Raw genomic sequence first — 20,244 nt, 5'->3', positions numbered from 1 at the left:
CCCAGAGGACCTCGCTGGAAGATCACACTCTTCTCTCCCAAGGATTCCCTCCGACATCACATGTGCTTTCAGGGGGAAATGGCCATCCTGTGACAAAGGATTGTGGCTTCCAGTTTGAGTAAATGGAAGTAGCAAACACCTTTTAAGATGCAAAATTTTATGATTAAACAAATACCCGTGGTGATAAGGGATCAAGGTACCCCCACGGAGCACAAATGGAAGATGGTAAGCTATTGAATAATTTTGCAATGTGACACTTCTTAAATATTTCCAGACTTATCTTCAGGGGCTTTTTAAGGGATAAAAACCAAAGAGGAAAAGGAGGAAAAATCCCCAGTAAGGATATGTGGTTGTAACTCACACATTGTATGTATGGTGCTCCCCAGACGATGGGGTGTCTTGCATTCAAATGTTTTAATACCTACGCCTGAAAGAGAATGTGCTAATAAAAAATTCTTCCTAAAATTTGCATTTTCTTATTGTTGTGTTAAAATAGCAACTGATTTTCCTTCAGTGTTGATTGTATGTGAAATTCTGTTGAGCATATTCTTAACTTCCTACATATAACTGCACAAATAAATGTGCACACCTGTGAATAAAATGGTTTCATTTTTTTCTCATTGACCTGGTGAGTTCCATGGTTCTAACCATGGCAAGACTCCCATCCATAGAAGGTGGTAGGTGAAAGTTCTCATTACAATAGTCATTTCAGAATCCCTTTAGATGCTCATATTTAATGGGAGACTGTCTTCCCAAGAAATGCTTAATTATTAGAGGAAGTTGCTTACAATGGACTTCGGTGTTCTAGAGCTTAAATGGCTCTCACTTTAGATTGTCAACCTTCCCAATGCTGCAACCCAGTAATACAGTTGCTCATGTTGTGGTGACCCCTTACCATAAATTATTTTCATTGTTATTTCCTAACTGTAATTTTGCTACTGTTATGGATCCTAATGTAAATATCTGGTATGCAAAATGGTCTTAGGTGACCCTTGTGAAAGGGTCATTGGAGCCTCCAAGGGGACATGACACAGAGGTTGAGAACCACTGCTTTAGAAGGTCCAAGCACTAAATCTGAGTGTTGAGACCAGATATCAGAAGGACTCCCTATTTAACATCTTCCCCCAATTGACACAGTAACCAGGTGCAGTGTGTTTTCTTTCACTACAGCAAGCTTGGTGATAAGTAAGAAGAATGCAAGGAAGCTACTCCCTTGACTTTGTCCTTTGTGTATGTCTACATGGACATGGGGGCAAACAGTAGAAGTTAGAAGGCTATAATCCCAGGAAATAATGGTCTTTGTTCCAGGACTTGGAAATCAGAAAGCTGTCTTCTAACTAGAGCATCCTATCTAGCTGTGTGTCATTTGGCCATGCACCTCCACCTCTAAGAAAATACCAACAGGTCAGCTATCACATCTCCTATACAAAGCACCACCAAGTCAGTCCCTCCCGCTGCAGGTTGTCCTTTTATGAGAAAGTGGCCTGTCATCTCAAAATGAGTTCACTCATGGGACTGAGTTGACATGCCCTCCCCACCACACAGTTAGCACAGCATGACTTCAGTTCAATAAGGCAGAACAACGGATTTGCTTCATTGGGAGTTCTGTGCAATTACCAGGTTTATCCATTGCTTCTTAATCCATAATTTCAACTCCTAAAATTCCTTCCTGTCCAAAGGTCTTTAGCTGTCTGGCACTCAAAGAAACCATTTACTCTTTCACCAGCAAAGACTTTTTTTTTTTTTTTTTTTTTTTTTTTTTTTTTTAGCTGATGGCATTTGAGTTCAGGTTTCTTGTTGTTAGCAAGTCGAGTAGGATATGACCTTTCAGGAAAATGGGGTGACTATTCAATCCCATTTTGCTGTGTAAATAGTACCCAAAACAAAACCAAAACAGCTTTCTGTATCTCTTCATCTTTTAGATGACTGGAGATGGAGTAGGGCACTTTGCTTGTCTGTTTAGATAAATTCAGAAACCCTAAGCTCCATGTTGAAAACTGATCAGATAGTAAGTAGATAGTGAAGCTAGGAAAGGGATTTTATTTTTGGAAATGTCTTCCAAACGTAAAGATTTCTGTGTATATTATGAAAAATCAACAAAGGAGTATTCATGACAATGATTAAACTAACTTTGTAATCTAGCCATGGTGAAGGCTTGAACTCAAAGCTGTGGAAGAGGCCCAGTGGGGCTGATTCAAGCAGCACAACATAAGACCTCAAGGGTCCCAAGTCTTGGGTTCTCATCTATAAACTGGTGACATTTCAGGGAGTGGCTTAACACTTCAGGACCTCCATTTTCTCATCTATAAAGTGGGGTCAACACTAAATGTCAGAAGAATCTGCCAAAGTGGTGGGTTTGTGGGTGTCGGAGAGCTGCAGAATGCTAATTCACAACAGCTCTAGTTGAGTCTGCCAATTATCCATCTCCCCAGGGAGGTAGGCAGACACATCCCTCCTGCTCTGCATGCTGTCCTAATCTGGCCAAAGAGATGAGAGGAAACTCAAGGCAACACTAGAGAATGTTTCTATTTCAGGAAAGCTTGTAGGGCCTCAACTGTGAAATAATTAAAACAAAGCTGGAAAATATTGAACAGCACCGAGCAAGACACCCTGTGGACTAATAATCCCAGTCTCAGGTCCTTGAAGCAGTCGCCAGGCTATTTGCACTTGTCACCCTGGCCTTCCCTAGGACTCAGAGTTATGTAGTTTAATAAGTGACTATGGAACATAAGGGTTTCCAGTACATTGTAGGGACATTTTAAAATACATTTCTAAACCTAGTGATCCACCTTTGGATTGACTATACAACCTTGATTTGGAAGTCTCAGAAGGAAACAATTGTCAGTTTTGACCATTTTGATAGTAACAACCATCAGACAAATAAAGAGAGATCTATAAAGGTACTCAGGTATTTGCTCAAAACAATAAGAGGAGAAACTGTCTTATAAATGAAAAGAAATAGGCTCTGGGATAATTCCAAAGAAGCCCATGAGGGGGAAAGAGTGATTTGTAACAACTTGTGCTCCAAGGAGATTGCTTAATTTGAAACAAATGCATCTCTGCAAAGGGCAAAGGGCCACAGGCTGGGGCTGGAATGAATATCCATATGATGGTCTCACCTGCCCAAGTGTCCCCACGTGGCTGGAGAAAAAGACTAAGTTTCTCCACTGTGGGATGTTGACATGCTTTCTATCAATCCCTGGGATCTCTGTTCTCGTCCGATGAAAATGGGACGTTAGGAACGAAAACAGTATCTGAAAAATGCTTTGCATTGATTCATTAACCACCAGCTATTTCTCACCAGTCATAAGGTGCTAAATGGATCTTCACTTCCTCCTTCCTATGGCAGGAAGCATGGAGCACAAGGGCATAGGGAGTTCTCTGAAACCAGGCCTTAAACTGGCAGATCTAAGAAGGGTGGGGTCTCTATACATTTTTTTTCCTTTTTGAAGTAATAGTTTTCAGGTTGCCTGGAGCCCCTGGGGAGGGAATTTGAAGCTCTTTAGAGGCCAAAGCAATGAAAAGATTATGAATGCTACTGCCCCCAGGCCCCGCAACACACCATTCAAAGTAAGAACAATTATAGATTGTAATATCAAAAGGAGCCCATACAGTTCTGAATTTTCCTGTGATGACCTTGCAAGTGAATTCTGAAATGTCAGAAACCCAGTCCCCTGGCTTTGGTAGGCAGTTCCGATTATGATTCCTCTGTGCCTGCCTTGTATCTGCATGGGGCCAGTTCTGGTGCCTAGGACAGGGTACTATCTCCTAAGTCAGGTTAGGCTGAGATTCACCTGGTGTCTTTTTTTTTTTTTTTAATCCTCCTGATAAGAGTATCTTTGTGGCTGCCCTCCTCAGACATTTCCTAAGCACACCAAAGCACAGTGCTGGGAGGCTGGGGTAGGTGTGAAGGAGGCACAAGCCAGGAAGAAGGCCGACCTTACTCTGAACTCCACCCAAAGTATAGAAATAGAATAGGATACATTATTCCTACTCCAAGGCTGAACAAAAGCTTTAATAAGGAGATGAAATTGAACTGAGCCTTAAAGACACGTAGGGCTGTAGAAATACAGAAAGGGAAAAAAAAAGGAACAAATGAAAGGCGACAGCTGTATTCAGCAATAGGGAAGTGTCAACTCCCTTCTGGTCCCTTACACTTCAGTGTGATCCACCCTGTTACACTGTCCTTTGGTACTGGAGTGTCACAAACCTTTGCCCACTCTGTCTGGGAACACTGCCCACCTTCTCACACATGTGGCTCTATGATTAGAGTCTGAGCAGGGATGGTGAAGAGTGAACTCCTCATGCTGGGCCAGGTCTACCTTCTATATATAATCCGGGGCTCTGCTCCTATCTCCTATAGCCATCACTGGTAAGATGCATACTTTATGCTCATCCTCCTCAGCATGTCTCATCTAACAGAAATTAATTTATCACTTAGTCCCAGGAAAAACGATGTCCAGCAGATATCTGTTAAACCAACTGTAAACAAATGCTGGGGTGAATGAATACAGCTGGAGGAGAACTAAGACAAATAGATGCTACAAGTATTTGGGAGAAGGATTTGAATGGCCTTAAACGACTTAAAAAAAAAAAAAAGGTGTTTAGAAAACCTGGTAGTCTTGGAAGATTCTTCCCTCTTGTCAGGAGAAGCTGACTCCAAGTTTGCTTTGTTCTATATTGAATTCATTACTGAAAAACTACTAGCTTACGAAGAAACCAGAGCCAAGTACCCTTGCATCAAAAGCACAGCTATTGTATTATTATCATCATCATTCTTTTTAAAATTAAAACACTCAGTCTTTAAGTGGACCTATTATTTGCCATTTACACAGAGACCTGGGAGATACCATAAGACCTAGCAAAACAGACAAAGAGATAAAAATCAGTTCTGCTTATTAAGCTAAAAACCTGCACCCACTCCAATACTTCCAGTGACCTCTCTCCTGGTCTAAGATGCAGGTAGCCGGGAAACTCGAAATGGTTAAGTGTGTACTTTAGCCTATCACCCCCATTCAGTGAGCTGCCTATTTGGGAGCTGCGGTGGTATGATGGATGTGTCTGTCTCCATAGTGAAGTGATTAATAGGCATCTGTGTAGAGAGGACCCGGTGACCACAAAGACAACAAAGCTTCTCTGTGTCCTTTAGAGAAATATGCAAAGGCGAAAAGGAGGATGGACATTTCCTCCATCATTGAGCCAGAGGGGGTTTGTGTTGGGTCTGAGAACTAAGAACGATGGCAAAACCCCAAGAAAAGCCCCAGAGCCGAATCCCCTAAAAATAGACTTGATTCTGCTTTATAGTAAGACAAGCCTGCAATTTCCTTGAAATCCTCATAACAACTTGAGTGAATAGAATCTAACAACCCAATTTTTCTTGTTTGAAAATCTTATTGCAACAAACTGCCAGGCTCAGAGCCCTCCAAGGCAAGCTGAATGAATGAACCAACCAAGAGCCAGCACCACCAGGGCTAACCACACAGAGCCCACTGTAATCCTTATGAAGAGAAAAAGCTAGCAGCAGCAAAGCCTCAACTGCAGACCATTTCTCCTCGGGGCCACACCCCAGCCTTTAGGGATGACCACACTGAAAATGAAATGGGAGCTTTCTGTGGTTATCTTGGCAGGAAACGGTGTTCTTGTCTTAGGGCCTAACGTTAACCAGATGGTTTGGGATAGACTGAAAATGCCAGCAGCCCTGGAAATGGGCTCAGAATTTATAACTCAAACTTTCCTTTGTATTTCATTTTTTTTTCCTGGCATGATATAGATTAGGCATTGGGAAGAGTCATAGTCTTTGAGATGTCTAATGTTAGTGATTCACCATGCCTGAGCATGTGTAGCCTCCTATCCTGGCTAGCCAGTAACCCCAGTTTAGGACACACACATTGAAACCATGCTTGCTGTGGTTGACTGTGGGTGAACCCGCTGCCAGTTCTATCACCTCTGAAATGGATACAATTTTGGTTGGGATGCCTTCATGTGGAGAGAAAGGAGGGCAAATCTGAAACTCATCCAGCTCCATGTCTATTTAGAATGTTGCCTTCATTTTCCTCTGTGCTTGGTCCAAGCATCCTCCGCTGCTCTGCTAGTTTAGACGTGACCTTGCCAGCGGGACTGTACGTTTAGACAGTAGACTAGTGTCTCTGTTGGATGGAGAGTCACAGTAGCATCATTTTTAAAGCCGTGCCTTGGAATGTTGGTCTGTGGGCCCATGCTTTAGAACTGCTATTGTCCCTGTAAGTTTAGTGATTATTTTAGATTTAAAAAGTATTTTTGCACAAAATTTTATTATTTTTAATTGTGTGTGTGTAGACGGACATGTATGTACACATCCTGGTGTCAGTGGAAGGTGAAGGTATCAGATTCCTACCTGGAGCGAGAGCTGCAGGTAGGTTTACTCTGCCTGATGTGGGGGTTGGCAACTGAACTCCAATCTTCTGAAGAGCTGTATATACTCTTACCAGCTGAGCCATCTCTTCAGCCCCAAGTGCACAATTTTCAAGGCCTATTTTCCTTCCCTAAGGTTTTCTTTCTAAGTAAGATTGAGATCTTTAACTTCTACATGATCCCTGAAGTCAGACCAACTGTCTCATCATGTCCTGTTCCTTTGTCTTATAATGAGGAATCAAACTATGAAATGGAGAATTGGGGCTCCTTATAAAATTGGGAAATTCAGGCAATTCTTAGTTTGGATTATGGGTGGTGCTTTGATTTTTCTCAACAAAGCACAGATAAAACAGATAAGAGGGAAGAGGCCTGCCTTAATAGAAGAGGACAGTGGGAGGCAGTGATTAAGAACATTAACCATATCATAAGGACCTAGGTTGGAAATTTGGTTCTTTAAATGGAGAGTCACAGTAGCATCATTTTTAAAGCCATGCCTTGGAATGTTGGTCTGTGGGCCCATGCTTTAGAACTGCTATTGTCCCTGTAAGTTTAGTGATTATTTTAGTGTGACCTGTGGACATGTCTCTCAACCAGCCCCAGAAACATGGGCTATAAGATAAGGGTTACTGGAAGGACGAGACAATCTAGGTAGATGAACTCATGGAGAGGAGTAGGCCTGTTCAGGAAACACACAAAAGCAGTATTTTAGGAATTTAGGATGAGCTGCCTGCCTTGAACATGGTCCAAGATAAGTCTACTGTACAGCATACTTTGGTACAACCCAACTGTATTAGTTAAGAGTGGAGAAGTAAAGATCACAACATACAGCCCCAAGTCTTGGCAAATGAGCTTCAAAAATACCCCATCAACAACTTGGAAAGCAGCACCCAGCATCAGCATCACCTTGAAGTTGTTAAAGATACCTGACAAAAAAATTACATATGCCTTTAAATAAGCTACTATACTCATAACACCAAATAAAACCACCCCAACTTATTAGTCCCATGGTTCCTGGGAAGATGCCCATAGTCTCTAGTGGCCCTAACATGAAGACATGATGTTCCAAACTCTGTAACAGGGAGCATTGGTTTTTGATTGGAATTACATAACTCAGATGTGCCCCAGATTGGATCAGCCCAGGTGTGCCTGGATCTCAGGGGAGAAGAGGAAAAATGCTTCTAGGTGTCCAGCATTGGGTCAAGTTGCCTCCTTTAATGGACCACATCTAATAGCACCAAATCAGCTCCTTAAACTCCATTTATGACCACTGAAAATTGCTCAGAGCATGTAAAAGTTTTTCCCCTACCTCTACATGACTAGACACAAGAAAAGGAACCCAGGATGGTCCTCTCTCTTTATACTTTTCAACTGAAAGGAGGAGCCTGAGTTCATGTTTCATTCCAATGTGTAGGTACTGCTTTATGATACCAAAGATGCTCAGCGTTGCAGTGTGCTCAATGGAACTTGGCACTTCGGGTCTACACAGGCGAACTATATCTGAAAACCCATAGAAATGCATGGCATTTTAAGTTACATTAAATTTCTGTTGTGTGCTTTTAAATCACAGAGTGCAAGGCCAATCAGCACTTGGGGTGTATTTATTACCCTAACAAATGTCAGATGATTGTGTCCAGTGTTATCTATTATTTATGAATGACAAGAGGCTAGAGGACTGCAAATGACACACTTTAATATGTCTAAAAGGTTAGGCATAATACAGTTTACAGCCCTATAAATTTCTTGACACCCATTTTCCACTTTCAAAAAGCACTGTCAGTGGCTGTCCATATGGAACTTCTATTCTTCCTATACCATTCATAATTCTGCCTCCGACTCCAGTGAAGTCATGGTAGATGCACGTTTGAAAAGAAATGCATCCATCATGAGGAAGCAGAAAGGTTGAGTCAGGTGTAGATTAGAAGAAAGGACATGTGATAGGTAGGATTTTAGTTGGGGGGGTGGTAGGGGAGGAAGGGAGGGAGAAGGGAATTGGGATTGTCATGTAATTCAATCTTGTTTGTAATTCAAATATATAAAACATAAAAAAACTAAAGGAAAATAGAAAAGAAAAGAAATGCATCCTTGTAAAAATATGAACTTCAAAAACAACCAGAGTGGGAGAATTCCAGTTACTCCCTTAAAAATGAACCGATTCACACAGACAGCTCCCAAGCTGCAGACGTATAAGAGATTAAGAAATATTAATTGAAAATGACAACCCTTCACATTGTCTGTAATGGGCTTCCTGACTGATGAAGATCCCAACTAATGTGTGCCCAGTGTATCTGAGGATACCCAACCAGGTTTCAGTAGTTTGCTTCAGTGCCTTGCTGAGATTTAACGTGCTAAAGAGATTTAAGTCTGATGAAGTTCACAGGGCGGCTGACAGTCCATCCAGCAGTCTGTGCTTTTTGCAGGGCTTTGCTTGTGACTTTGAACAACCTGTGTCTCCCTGGTACCAACAAGAGAGCACAGCTTTTCGTGTGTGTGTGTGTGTGTGTGTGTGTGTGTGTGTGTGTGTGTGTGTGTGTGTGTGTGTATACTGTTAGGCAAAGAGAAACTATCTTTAGGAAACCACTCATCTTACTCAGCTCTCTGTAGACCAGTTTGCCTACAGAACAAGGAGGGCTGCAGATTAAGCTGTCGAAGAAGTCTTAAAACTAACAATCTCCAGAAAACTAGGCTCTGAGTAGGCGCTGAAACTAGTATAATTTTTCCACGCTTACATGGGACCCAAACTCTTAAATTGACTCTTCACCATTTCATTATGAAGACACAACAGAATATAAGGGAACACAGTGTAGTCGCATCAATTAAAGAGCAAGTGTGTAACTGCTCCAGATGTTCTGTTAATAAGATCATGCCTAACCTAGTCCCCAGAGTCCTTGAAAGTTCCATTAAGCTGTCAGGAAACTTTGTCATTGTGTGTGTTTTTGTTCGAAAGATGGGAAAGAGTGGGAAAAAAACAAAAGGAGAGAGCGAGTGAGGGGAAGGGTGGGGTAAAGTGTCATGTCGGGAATGATAGGGCCTGAGAACACAGATACAGAGGAAAGAAAGGGAAGAAGTACAACTGGGTGGGGAATTTATTTTCTTTAATATACCATAGTTCAAGGTGCTGTTTTAAAAGTAGAAGTTTAAGCTTTCCTAATCATAATTTAAGACCTTCATTGTGGAAGAAACATGGATGGTATGTGGAAAAGGAGGCTTAGTGGGTGTCTCTAGAAAATTCCAATATTGGTGTACTGATTCAGGCAGGCAGGGAGATGAAATAGCTTTTGCATGGCTGACATTTAACTTTTTTCCCTCTCTACCCTTTCCACAATAATCTCATCAAGACCTTAGATGAATTCAGCTGGTTGTCAAGAGAATAGAAAATTAATTAGATCAGATCTACATCCTTGCCTGCACAACTGAAGGAACTGCATAGAATTCTCAGCCTGAGCCTCTTCCCTGACAAATGCCCCTGGGAAGCCCCCACATTCTCCACCCCAAGGCCCAGGCTTTAACTGCCCACAGCACCGTTTTACCCGGCCCTTCCCAAAGAAGGTCAAACAATGAAAGCAGATTCTCTTTCTGGGAGGAGAGACAAATAATATTCTAAAGCTGAAGGGTAGCACACTGGAGTACATTTTCACTTTTCTTTCTTAGCCACCCATGACTTCAAGTTCCTTCATGTGAAACATGTTACACACCACATACTCCAGTGCCTCACTAAAGGACAGAGAAGCCTGAGTTTGGAGTTCAGCTTGCCAGGGCTTTACCTGGAATCAAGTAATTACTTTGGCAAGGATCATCTATAAGGAAAATGTCAACAATAAGCAGTAACAGACATGTTAGAATCAAAATTGATAGAAAAACCCCTCCTCCAAAATAGTAGAATATGTAATCCAGAACCGCATGTGATCAAACAAGCAGGCTAATGTGTGTGTGTGTGTGTGTGTGTGTGTGTGTGTGTGTGTGTGTGTGTGTGTGTGTATGTATGTGTGTGTGTATCATTGACTAATCCACCTTTGTCTTTTCTGTCTTTCTTTCCTTGGGTCTCTGTCTTCTACCATCATCCTTTCATTCCACCCCTACTGCCTGCCAAAAGAGCTAAGTCTCTTTAGCGTGACACTTAGGGCACCGAGCTCTTATTTTGATCTCAGTTCACATTCCAGCCCTTCATATTCTCGATCACTTTAGTCACCCTTATGGCATGCCTCATAGTGACTCACTCTGTGCTTGGACAGCTTTGTGACTTGTCCATTCAATTTGTTCTCCTTGTGGTGTTTTTTCCCTTCCTATGTTACTGACATCCAACATTTCCTTCGGTGCTTGTCAAGGCCTTTTCCTAGTCTACCCTACTTGGAGACAGCCATGGCCTGTTTTTACCCCACTGGTGTTCTGCCTTCCCCGCTTTCCCCTTGAGCTTCTGTCTCATCAGAAGCTGCCTGTGCATCTTAAACACTAACAGTAAGTTACTTCTGTGCAGGTTCCTATCAAAAATCTGTATTTTCCATCAACAGTGATGAAACATGCCAGCACTCAGGAGGCAGAGGCAGGTGGCTCTCTGAGTTCGTGGACAGTCTGGTCTACAGAGTGAGTTCCAGGACAGTTGGAGCAACACAGAGAAACCCTGTCTTGAAAACAAAACAAAACAAAACAAAATCTGCATCTTCTTTAACATTCAGTACAAGACTTATATTTGTATGTGGATGCTTGTTGAATGAATAAAGAAAGAGAGGAATGCTTTTATGAGTTTTTTTTTTGTTGTTGTTCATTTGTTTGTTTTTATAGTGAGTGGTGTGTGTGTGTGTGTGTGTGTGTGTGTGTGTGTGTGTGTGTGTGTGTGTGTGTACACAGGGTACAAACACACATGCCCAGTGCTAGGGTTGGTTACAGATATAAGCAACCATATCTAAAGAATAGACTCCATGTTCTCATGCTTTCCACCATACACTTTACTGACTGAGCCTTCCCCACAACCCTAGGAAAGCCTGTCCTTTGGTCTTTCTTTGAGACTAAGACTGTTGTCACCACTATTGAACTGTCATTTTCTAGTGCTTTCTCAGTCTCAGTCCCCCACAAACAAACAAACGTGAAAGTGAATCAAACACTTATATGGACCATATGACAGTTGATGAAAACTTTCATGTCAAATAAACTTTAAAACAAGTTTATTAACCATCCCACTTGGGGGCAATTCTATTTCTGAGCCTTCTTCAAATAACAGAGTTAACTGGAGTCCAGGTTCAGTGGGTGTCTGGTACCAATACCATGCTTCAGATAGATATGCAAATTTTAGTGCTTGTTTTCTGAAATGAAATGTGATAAAGCTATCACAGAAGAATTTCTGTGTTGGGGGTGTGTTGGGGGACAGTTGAGAAAGGATTTTTCTGTGTAGCTCTGGCTGTCCTGGAACTTGTTCTGTAGACCAGACTGGCCTCTAACTCAGAGATCCACCTGTTTCTGATTCCTGAGTGCTGGGATCAAAGGCTTGGGCCACGATGCCCAGCTACAGAAGGAATTTTTGAATTGAGTTTCTTTGATATGGTTTATCCTAAATTTCCAAGTTTGGTCCAGAGGCCAGCTCTGAGACCAGTTCTGAAATCTTGATAAATATGTCACCAGCAGTGCCTCATGGCAGCAAATGTGCTCATTTATGCTACTTAGACTTTAGACAACTTGATATAAGCTGGGGTCACCCAGGAAGAGGGAAGCTCAATTGAGGAACTGCTCCCACTGGATTGGTCTGTGTGCAGTGCCATCCCTGGGCAGGTGGTCCTGGCTTATATAAGAATGGCATCCATGAAGAGAAAGCCAGCAAGCACCATTCCTCCATGGTTCCTGCCTCTGTTCCCGCCTTGACTTCCCTCAACGTGGTTATTGGTTACTGGGATGTGTGAGCCAAGTGAGACCCTCCCTCCCAAACCACCTTGGTGGTGACTATCACAGCTGTTAAAACTTCAGACACAGAGTAACGCTTTGAAGAAGGGATGTTGCATGAGGCATCTAGGATAAAACAATAGGATTCAGATAGAAAAAAAATAGGCAAGATACTTGGCTAAATATGAACTTAAATAAGCAGTAGTGCTTTAAGAGAAAAGCTCGTCTCATACAATATTTGATATATGCTTACACTAGAAGCATTCAGCTTTATCTAAATATTTGAAAAGTAGCATTTAAGTCTATCTGAAGTTCAAATTAATGTGAGCATGTTGATTTTAACAAGCAACCCTCCTTTTCTACTTTCGAACAGTGTGTTTCCATGGCTCTAAGACTCCCACAATCCTTTTAAAACATTTACAATTGCCTTGTGTGTGTCTGTGTGTGTGCGTGCTCGCATGTGCATGCACATGTAAGTCAGAGAACAGTTTGTGATTGTCAGTTCTCTCCTTCCATCATGTGGGTGCCCAAGATCAAACCCATGCTCTCAGGGTTTTACCCACTGAACCATTTCACCCGCCCACAAACACTTTCGATACAGACTTGAACATTCTGGAGGTTAGAACAGCTTGACAGAATTATAAAAATGATATTAAATCTTTATGGGGCAGACACAGTACAACTTACATTTAGACGTGCTAGCATTTTGAGAGTTTTCTTTTCCTTACCATTAGTAGCAGCTTGTGTACCATTTTCCCATAGACAGGTCGCCTTTCCTCTGACACCTCCAAATAGAAATAAATGAACTCTGCTCCAAGGCCAGGCCTCCCTCTCTCAGCCGCCTTGCCTCTGACCATGTGTGTTTTTGTTGTTGTTTTGAACTTCAGATTGCTCAGTGGAGGTGAGGATCCGTTACTCCTCCCACCACTGGACTCACAAGACTTTTCTCTAGAAGATTCCTGGAGACCAGACACGCTCCACGGTCAGGTCTGATGATGACTGCGATGCTACATAAAAGCTGTATGGTTTGGTTTTAAGCTTTTTAGAGAAAGCTCCAGCTATTCAAGAAGCCAGTGCAACATTTTAGATAGAAATCCTGTATCTGACTATTTGATGCTCCCGTTTTCCTCTCTTCTCGTTTTGGTGATGTATTACTGCTATATGATAGTAGCACTGCAGGAAAACGGGCTGGGCCACAGCAACTATCAGAGAACCACACCCTTGCTGTTTGTAGTCAGGGCCTGTACCTGTTCCCGGAGTTGACTGTGTGTCTTGATCTGGATCATAGAGACTGTGCTGGCCACATAGCATGTTGTCACTTTCATTTCTACTTGTGAATCTTATGTCTGGTAGCTGGATATGCCTTAGGCAGCAAGTGAGTGTGTCTTGTCTCACTCATCCCAGAGGACACCTCCGTGGCATCCAAAATTGCCTACAGAATCAGTGACGAATTGTTCCTAAGACACCCCAGAAAACATTTTTGTTACAGTGTGTTACTGAAGAAAGAGCATAGAACATCTGGCCCAAGTCAGGAAGGGAGCTGTTTTACTTCACATCTTACTATCATGAGACATAACGTTTCTCATGCATAAAACCACTCATATATAATTTGATAAGAGCCAAGAAATTCATTTCTCATCTTGGGAGAACACACATACTTCAAAATACCAAATCAGGTAGGTTTTAAGTACTACAGTTATAATTGGGCCTGTGTTGTTTGTATCCTACGTCCTCGGTTATTACTCCTTACTTAATATTTGCTTTAAATTAGGTTTAACAATGTATTTCACATGGGGAATTTACAGGACTATCACTTTTCATGAACAGAAAGTTGACTTAAAAATATGAACTAAGAGCGGAACAATATTCATTCTAGTAAAGTCTAGCTGCCAGCTCAAGCTCCATTCCAAAGCCTGTTGTTCATTCTTGGTTATGCAGGGATAGCAGCAAGTTCAGGAAACTATTGATGACAAAGCGCTGAGTGGAGTCTATTCCCTAACATAATTCAGAAAGACAGAGAGCATACAAATTCCCTCCATACCCCTTGCTATTCCTGAGGGCTACAATGTCCCTAGGTCACCCAAACCATTCCCATTCTACGTAAAGTGCTACACATCTATGTGGAGGCCATACTGTCATAGGTTATGGTGCATTAAGAAAATAAGCAACTGGCAATAAAGAAGATTGTTGACAAGTTCTAATTTATATAGCTGCATTCAGGATGGGCATAAAAACATGGTTGATCAACTCATCATCCCCAGCAGACCTCAAAAGTCTTACTAGAAGCTTATTTCCCTAACTAATTACACACGGATTAAAATACTGTCTACAATTACCGTTCATTTTATTTTCATTTGAATGCTTGTATTTCTCCCTCTTGTTTACAGTGGCCGACCCTTTTTGACTAAGCATGACCAGGTGACAGCATCTCACTCTATCAATTTCCTGAAGTGGATAAGAATGCAACAATTCCAAATTTCTCATCAAATGAGAACATCTGCTTTTCTAGCTAGCTTTTCATCTGCTTATGAGTTTACTAGTATATATCAATAGCAGCCTTGGGACTGACATTCCATATCTGTGGACTCCGCAGCAGTGGCAGCTTTGAACCTGCCCACCTCCTTGTTGTATTTTCCAGACCTTTTGGGGATCCAGTTTTCTACCACTCCTAATTTCAATAAGAGAATGGGAGTACAATAGTGGGGAGAGAATTCTCCCCAAGTTTGTCTAATTTAAAAAAGAAAGCTCTTACTTCTTTTGCTATTGGGAGACATGGTGCAGAGTAAGCCAGACCTAAAAATAAACTGGGTTTTCTCTTTTATTTATATGTAATTAGAACCCCTTTGTAAGTACCCATTACCACCTCAATGGTTATTGGATGAATACATAATATATATTTTTAGATGTGGCAAAAACCAAGAAAGAAGTAGTCAGCCTGCATCTAATTTATCTGGTTGATGATTAAAAGGCTGGCCTAAGAGGCTCCAGATATCTAGGGATCCACAGATAAAACAGCGGTTGCCTGTGTTTTTTCACTAATGAATCCCGGGCTTGGAAAATATCAGGCATTTTCAAAGAAAAAAAAGTAAGGCAAGAAACATTAGACAAGGCCAGTAGGGTAATGAAGAGCAAGGCCAGTTACTGAGAGGGAAAATTACTTCATTTTCTATGACAATGTGTCTTTGTGCCTCACAGGTTTCCTCTCACGCTTTGTTAGTGTGATGGTATATCTACACAGCATCTGAATGATACTCACAGTACAGAAGGAAAGAGCCTTGGAACATTCCATGGGGGGGGGTGAGGTGGGCAGAGGGCTTGGGTCTATTGTTTTGAAAGGGGAGGCTAAGAGCAATGGCAGCAGAAGGGGGTTAGACTGCAAGGTGAGAACAGTGCTGTGACAGAGGAGCGGGATGCACAGGGTTAAACCAAGACCAATGACATGACAAGGAAAAGAAAGAAAAAGCAGCAAACATACTCTGGAAATGTGTTTTGGAGGGTGGAGGGAACAAAGAAGGGGCCTGGCCCAGGGTCAGTCAGTGGCTGTGTGAGCTAAGCCAGGGGGCTGGAGGTGCTCACTGATGCTTTTTCATTAGCTCCAATGAAAGGGTACTGGGTGCCTGACTCCTCCTCAGATGCTGGTCAGTGAAGAAATGTGAGGCATCTTAGAAACAATTCCAGAGTATCTTTGGCTCCGAAAGCTGGAGCACACGTGTGTCACATTCCCATGAGACAGTTGGCCCAGTGAAAGAAATACCCGCAGAGGCCCCAAGAAACCCAGACAAATCCAGCATCCCAGCGGATGCCGAACACAAGGATGAGAAGTCATTAAAGCACTAACATCAGGAGATGAAAGGAAGCCAGGAAACTACAGGTTAGGTCAGGTTGAGGGACATCATAGTGAATAAGAAAAGGAACAGGACTTTTCCAACAGAGAAACATCATCACCAAGTCATATCACACAGTGCTTTGCAAAACAAAATGAAAGTTGGAAACAAATCATGAACAGCGAACAGAATGGTCATTCAGAGAAAGGGGGAATCAAAAAATCATAAGAATCATGGTACAGGGAACATTAAGCTCTGTCATTTTCAATTTCTGCATAACAACTCATTGGCATTGCCCCGTCAATGTTATATACCGCAGTTGTCCAAAATCAAACTCATATTTGATGGGGCAAGGCAAGGAGGTTGGTCATAGCACAAGAAGAGCAACCGTGTTAAACACCCATGCAGTCACCTCTGCCACCATCGTCTGACACTATGCAGACTGCTTCCAGCTTCGTCAGTGTTCATAACAAGGATTGGGAGCGTGAACGATGCCGAATTTTCAAACAATCTCTCACTGGGCTAATTGGACTCTTTGAGAACCTCCATTCCTCAGGGAAGTTGACAAATGGAGAAAATCCATGTTGCCCCTCTTGGTGAAGAGCACTGAAAATGACTGTAACCCATGCCTGACCAGAAAGACTTTTTTCTCCCCAGGCAAAAACAAACAAACAAAACCTAAGTTGTCCTTACTTGAGAATACAGTCAAGGATGACGTATGTATCTGAGGTCTGAAACCACACACAAATAATGGCACATGCTGGGGCTTGTGGCCTGTCGGGCAGTTTCCCCTTTACTGAATGCTTTCTTAGGCTGGTAAGGACAGATCCCTCTAACTTCAAGAGCCCAATGAGACAAAACCAGCTTTGTTCTTCTTAAAATAGATTGGGAGCGGGACATATGAAGAAACAGAAGTCTATAGAAGAATAATAAAACTGGCAAAGAGGACACACAGAAGAACAGGATAAAAGGGCCATCTTTACCACTTAGGCTCAGGAACTAGGGCAAGAGAGTGCATGGAGCTTACAGGCCAAAAGCAGATTTAAAAAAAATAATATGAAGAATTAGCATGGGAGTCTATCCAGAAAAGAGTCCACCCAAGGGGGGAAATATGAATGCTGAAAACTCCAGGAGAAGGCATGACACAGATTGTCCTCCAATGGTCCCCTGGGATGCCTGACTCCCAAAACTCCAACCGCAACTTGGATGGAACTCTTGAAATCTTACAGAAGCAAACAGTTCTGAATGGGGGAGATGGCTCAGCAACATAGCGGGCTTCTGAGCTTTGATTTACAAGACTGTTTGGGGGATAAGTAAAGGCCTCTCTGATTGCAGCTGCAGCTGAAGTAGAATGTGTTACCAGAAGCAGAAAACAGCTAGGAAAGACATGACATTTCCTGTCTGGAGGCCAACACAGAAAGCAAAGGAGAATTTAGGACAGTTCACAGTAGAGTCCCCTTTCATTTAGCGCGGCTTCCTTTCCATTGCAAATTGCATAGGGATTCTGCTTGATTAAATAACATATTTTTGTTTCAGCTCTTGTCCTCGAAGCGTGATTACAGTTGTCTGAGGACCACAGGCCTATTCAGATTCTGCCCCATGAGAGAGGGGGAGATGCTAACAGGAGGGAAAAGATTTTGCCGTTATTCCTCAAGTCACTGATTAGCAGGCTTTTTATTTCTATGGCTTTCCCTTGCCAAAGCCTCCACAGCATTTCAACATATTACGGTGGAGAAGGGGGTCTAAAACCTCATAGCATCACACTAGGAGGAGTTCAGAGGAGTGGGAGGGGGTCTGAGGAGCAAGCATTCCCTCTGGACTACCCTGTGCCTCTTCTGGAGAGAGGAAGCCCTGAGGATGTGCCATTTGTTTTGTGTGGTTTCTCCTGGTCAGAGGACAACTGGGGATCAAGCCTGGCTCAAGGGCTGGGTTGCAGTCCTTTCTGAGATGCTTTCAACCAAGGTGCATGGGAAGTTCCTAACGCTATTAGGATTCAGCTGGAAGCAGGTCCACAGTCCTCCCCTTTCCCCCACCCCTCTTCCCCCCCAGAGGAAGAGGCACTTCCAAGGCCTTACCCTTCTTGTCCTGGTGGTTATGTGAGGACACTGCCCCCAAAGGGTCTGTGCTGTCAGGTGCCTCGAGCAGGTCGTTCCAGTCCAGCATGCCTCCCCTAGACTCAAACCCCTCTCGGGACTCCGAATCTGAAGTGCTGGTGCTGGGCAAGAGGGAACTGGAGTGGCCTGTTTTCATCACAAATACAGTTAGGGCAACATCACTGCATACCGCATTCTCTTTGCTCAGAGGCCAGAAGATAGGACACCCAGGATGACCTCGAGACTGAGGATATGCCTCGGTCTTGATGATGGGGTGGGCTGTTCTGCGCTTGGCAGAAGATCAACTGAATGTGTGGTTAAAGGACAAAAGGCCAGAGACTGCCTCAGCTACAAACTGGGTGAGCCTTGGAAATAACTTGTCCTGTTCTTTGCCACACAATAGGGACAGTGACCCCTCCCAGCCTTGGGAAGATAAAATGGCACAATAGTGAAAGTGTCACAGTGCCTGATCTATAGATGCTCAAGAATACTAGTGTCCTTCCCTAGAACACTTCCCATGTAGCATGACATATACTCCAGAAACATGGTTTGTGACTGACGGGACATTGGTGGCAGTGGACAGCCTCTCCCATCACAAATAACTTAGCCTATCTCAAACCCTTCCCAGCAAGGCTCCATCCACAGTGTGTCTGTCTAGTGTTTGGGTTCAGCTCAGCCTCATGGGCATTCCCCATTCTGGGAGATGCTTTCTTTCCCAAGGATCCACTCCCACCTCTTTGGCATGGAAGCCTCCTCTGCTACCTGTCGTTATGGATGCACCTTATGTGTCGAAAGCTGGTTTCTGAGTTTTATCACTCAGATTTATGAGACATTGTTTTTGTGGCCTCACTGACTGAGAAGCTTAAACTAGAAAAAGGTGCATTTCAATCTTGGATGTGGCCCATCATAGGATAGTGCCAGAAGACAGGTGAGACTGGTAGTCATGGCAGATACCGTAGACATTTCCTATGAGTGTGCTTTAGAAGCTCGATCCCCGTCATGCCACAAGATTAAATGCAGATTGTATCGGCTTTCATCTCAACTGTCAAAATGATTTAAAGAAGCCTGATTAGCAGTCCTCTCTTGCAGACATAAAATACATCCTCGGTGACTTTTGAGGGGATTATTAAACCATCTTGCCTAAAGTAACATCTTGAGCACTTCAAAAAAAAAAGAAGAAGAAGAAGAAGAAGAAAAATCGCTGAACGTCCTAGCTCATGCCTGTAATCCAAACACTTGGGAGGCTGAGGCAGGAGATTTGCTCTGAGCTTGGGGCCAGTCAAGGTTATATAGAGTTCCAGGTAAGCCTGGGAAGGAAACCAAGATAAATACTGCATGTGTGTAACCAGTGTCTTTGGTACAAAGGAAAATAGACTCAGAGTAATTCTAAAAATTCTAGCCCCAGGATCTGATTACCTTGTACATGATGAATAAAACACTGGCCACCAGAAAGATCGATCCTATTGATAAATGCGTCCCACCTCTCTCTATTCTTTTAATCTGCAGTTATCATTAGAAGATGGAGTCCCAGGAGACTTTAAGATTACAAATCTAAAACAATGTATTTTAAAAATAGCATTCATCTTGAACTTCTCCTGCTGGGGAAAAGCAAGCCAAGAGGAGAGGTTCATGGAAGCAGTGATGATGTCATTGGAATCACCACACCTGAATGCTGCCACAAAGCTTCAGTAACATTTAAGAAGTCTCTCTGTGTAGAACCCGGGCGGTTCCCACACAGCTCCCAACATCTGTTTTGTTGAAAACACTCTGCTTCAGAGCCCACTGCTAAGAATATGCTCATTTAAGACTCAAGGAATGTTTGATTTCCTAGACGTTGCCTTTCTGAGTTCTGCATCCCATTTAATGCTGATAAGCGAACAAGGTTGAGAAAAATCAGCCTGAGAAATGGAAAAGAGAACTTCCTTCCTGCTTACACTGTGGTCTAAACATGTTTATTTCCATTCTCAAACTCAAGACTACATAAAGAAAAAAATATGGCCAGCCTAGAATACAACTCAGCACCCAACATAAGAAAACAAATTGAAATAGCTTTGTAGGTGGTAGGGAGGTGG

At 42.7% G+C, this 20,244-nt stretch overlaps 1 protein-coding gene across 1 annotated transcript in view; it reads right to left on the bottom strand.

Moving 5' to 3' along the window:
- Sema6a (semaphorin 6A) overlaps window positions 1-20,244 on the bottom strand; it is a 121,528-nt gene that overhangs the window by 4,721 nt on the left and 96,563 nt on the right. Inside the window, exon 18 of the mRNA XM_027400875.2 lies at window positions 18,155-18,319. Within this exon, the coding sequence (XP_027256676.1) occupies window positions 18,155-18,319 (165 nt within the window). The remainder of the gene's footprint in view (window positions 1-18,154; window positions 18,320-20,244) is intronic.

This window comes from Cricetulus griseus, chromosome 2, assembly GCF_003668045.3.
Source record: "Cricetulus griseus strain 17A/GY chromosome 2, alternate assembly CriGri-PICRH-1.0, whole genome shotgun sequence".
NCBI classification, from domain to species: Eukaryota; Metazoa; Chordata; class Mammalia; order Rodentia; family Cricetidae; genus Cricetulus; species Cricetulus griseus.
This window is presented reverse-complemented; position numbering and strand designations above follow the sequence as displayed.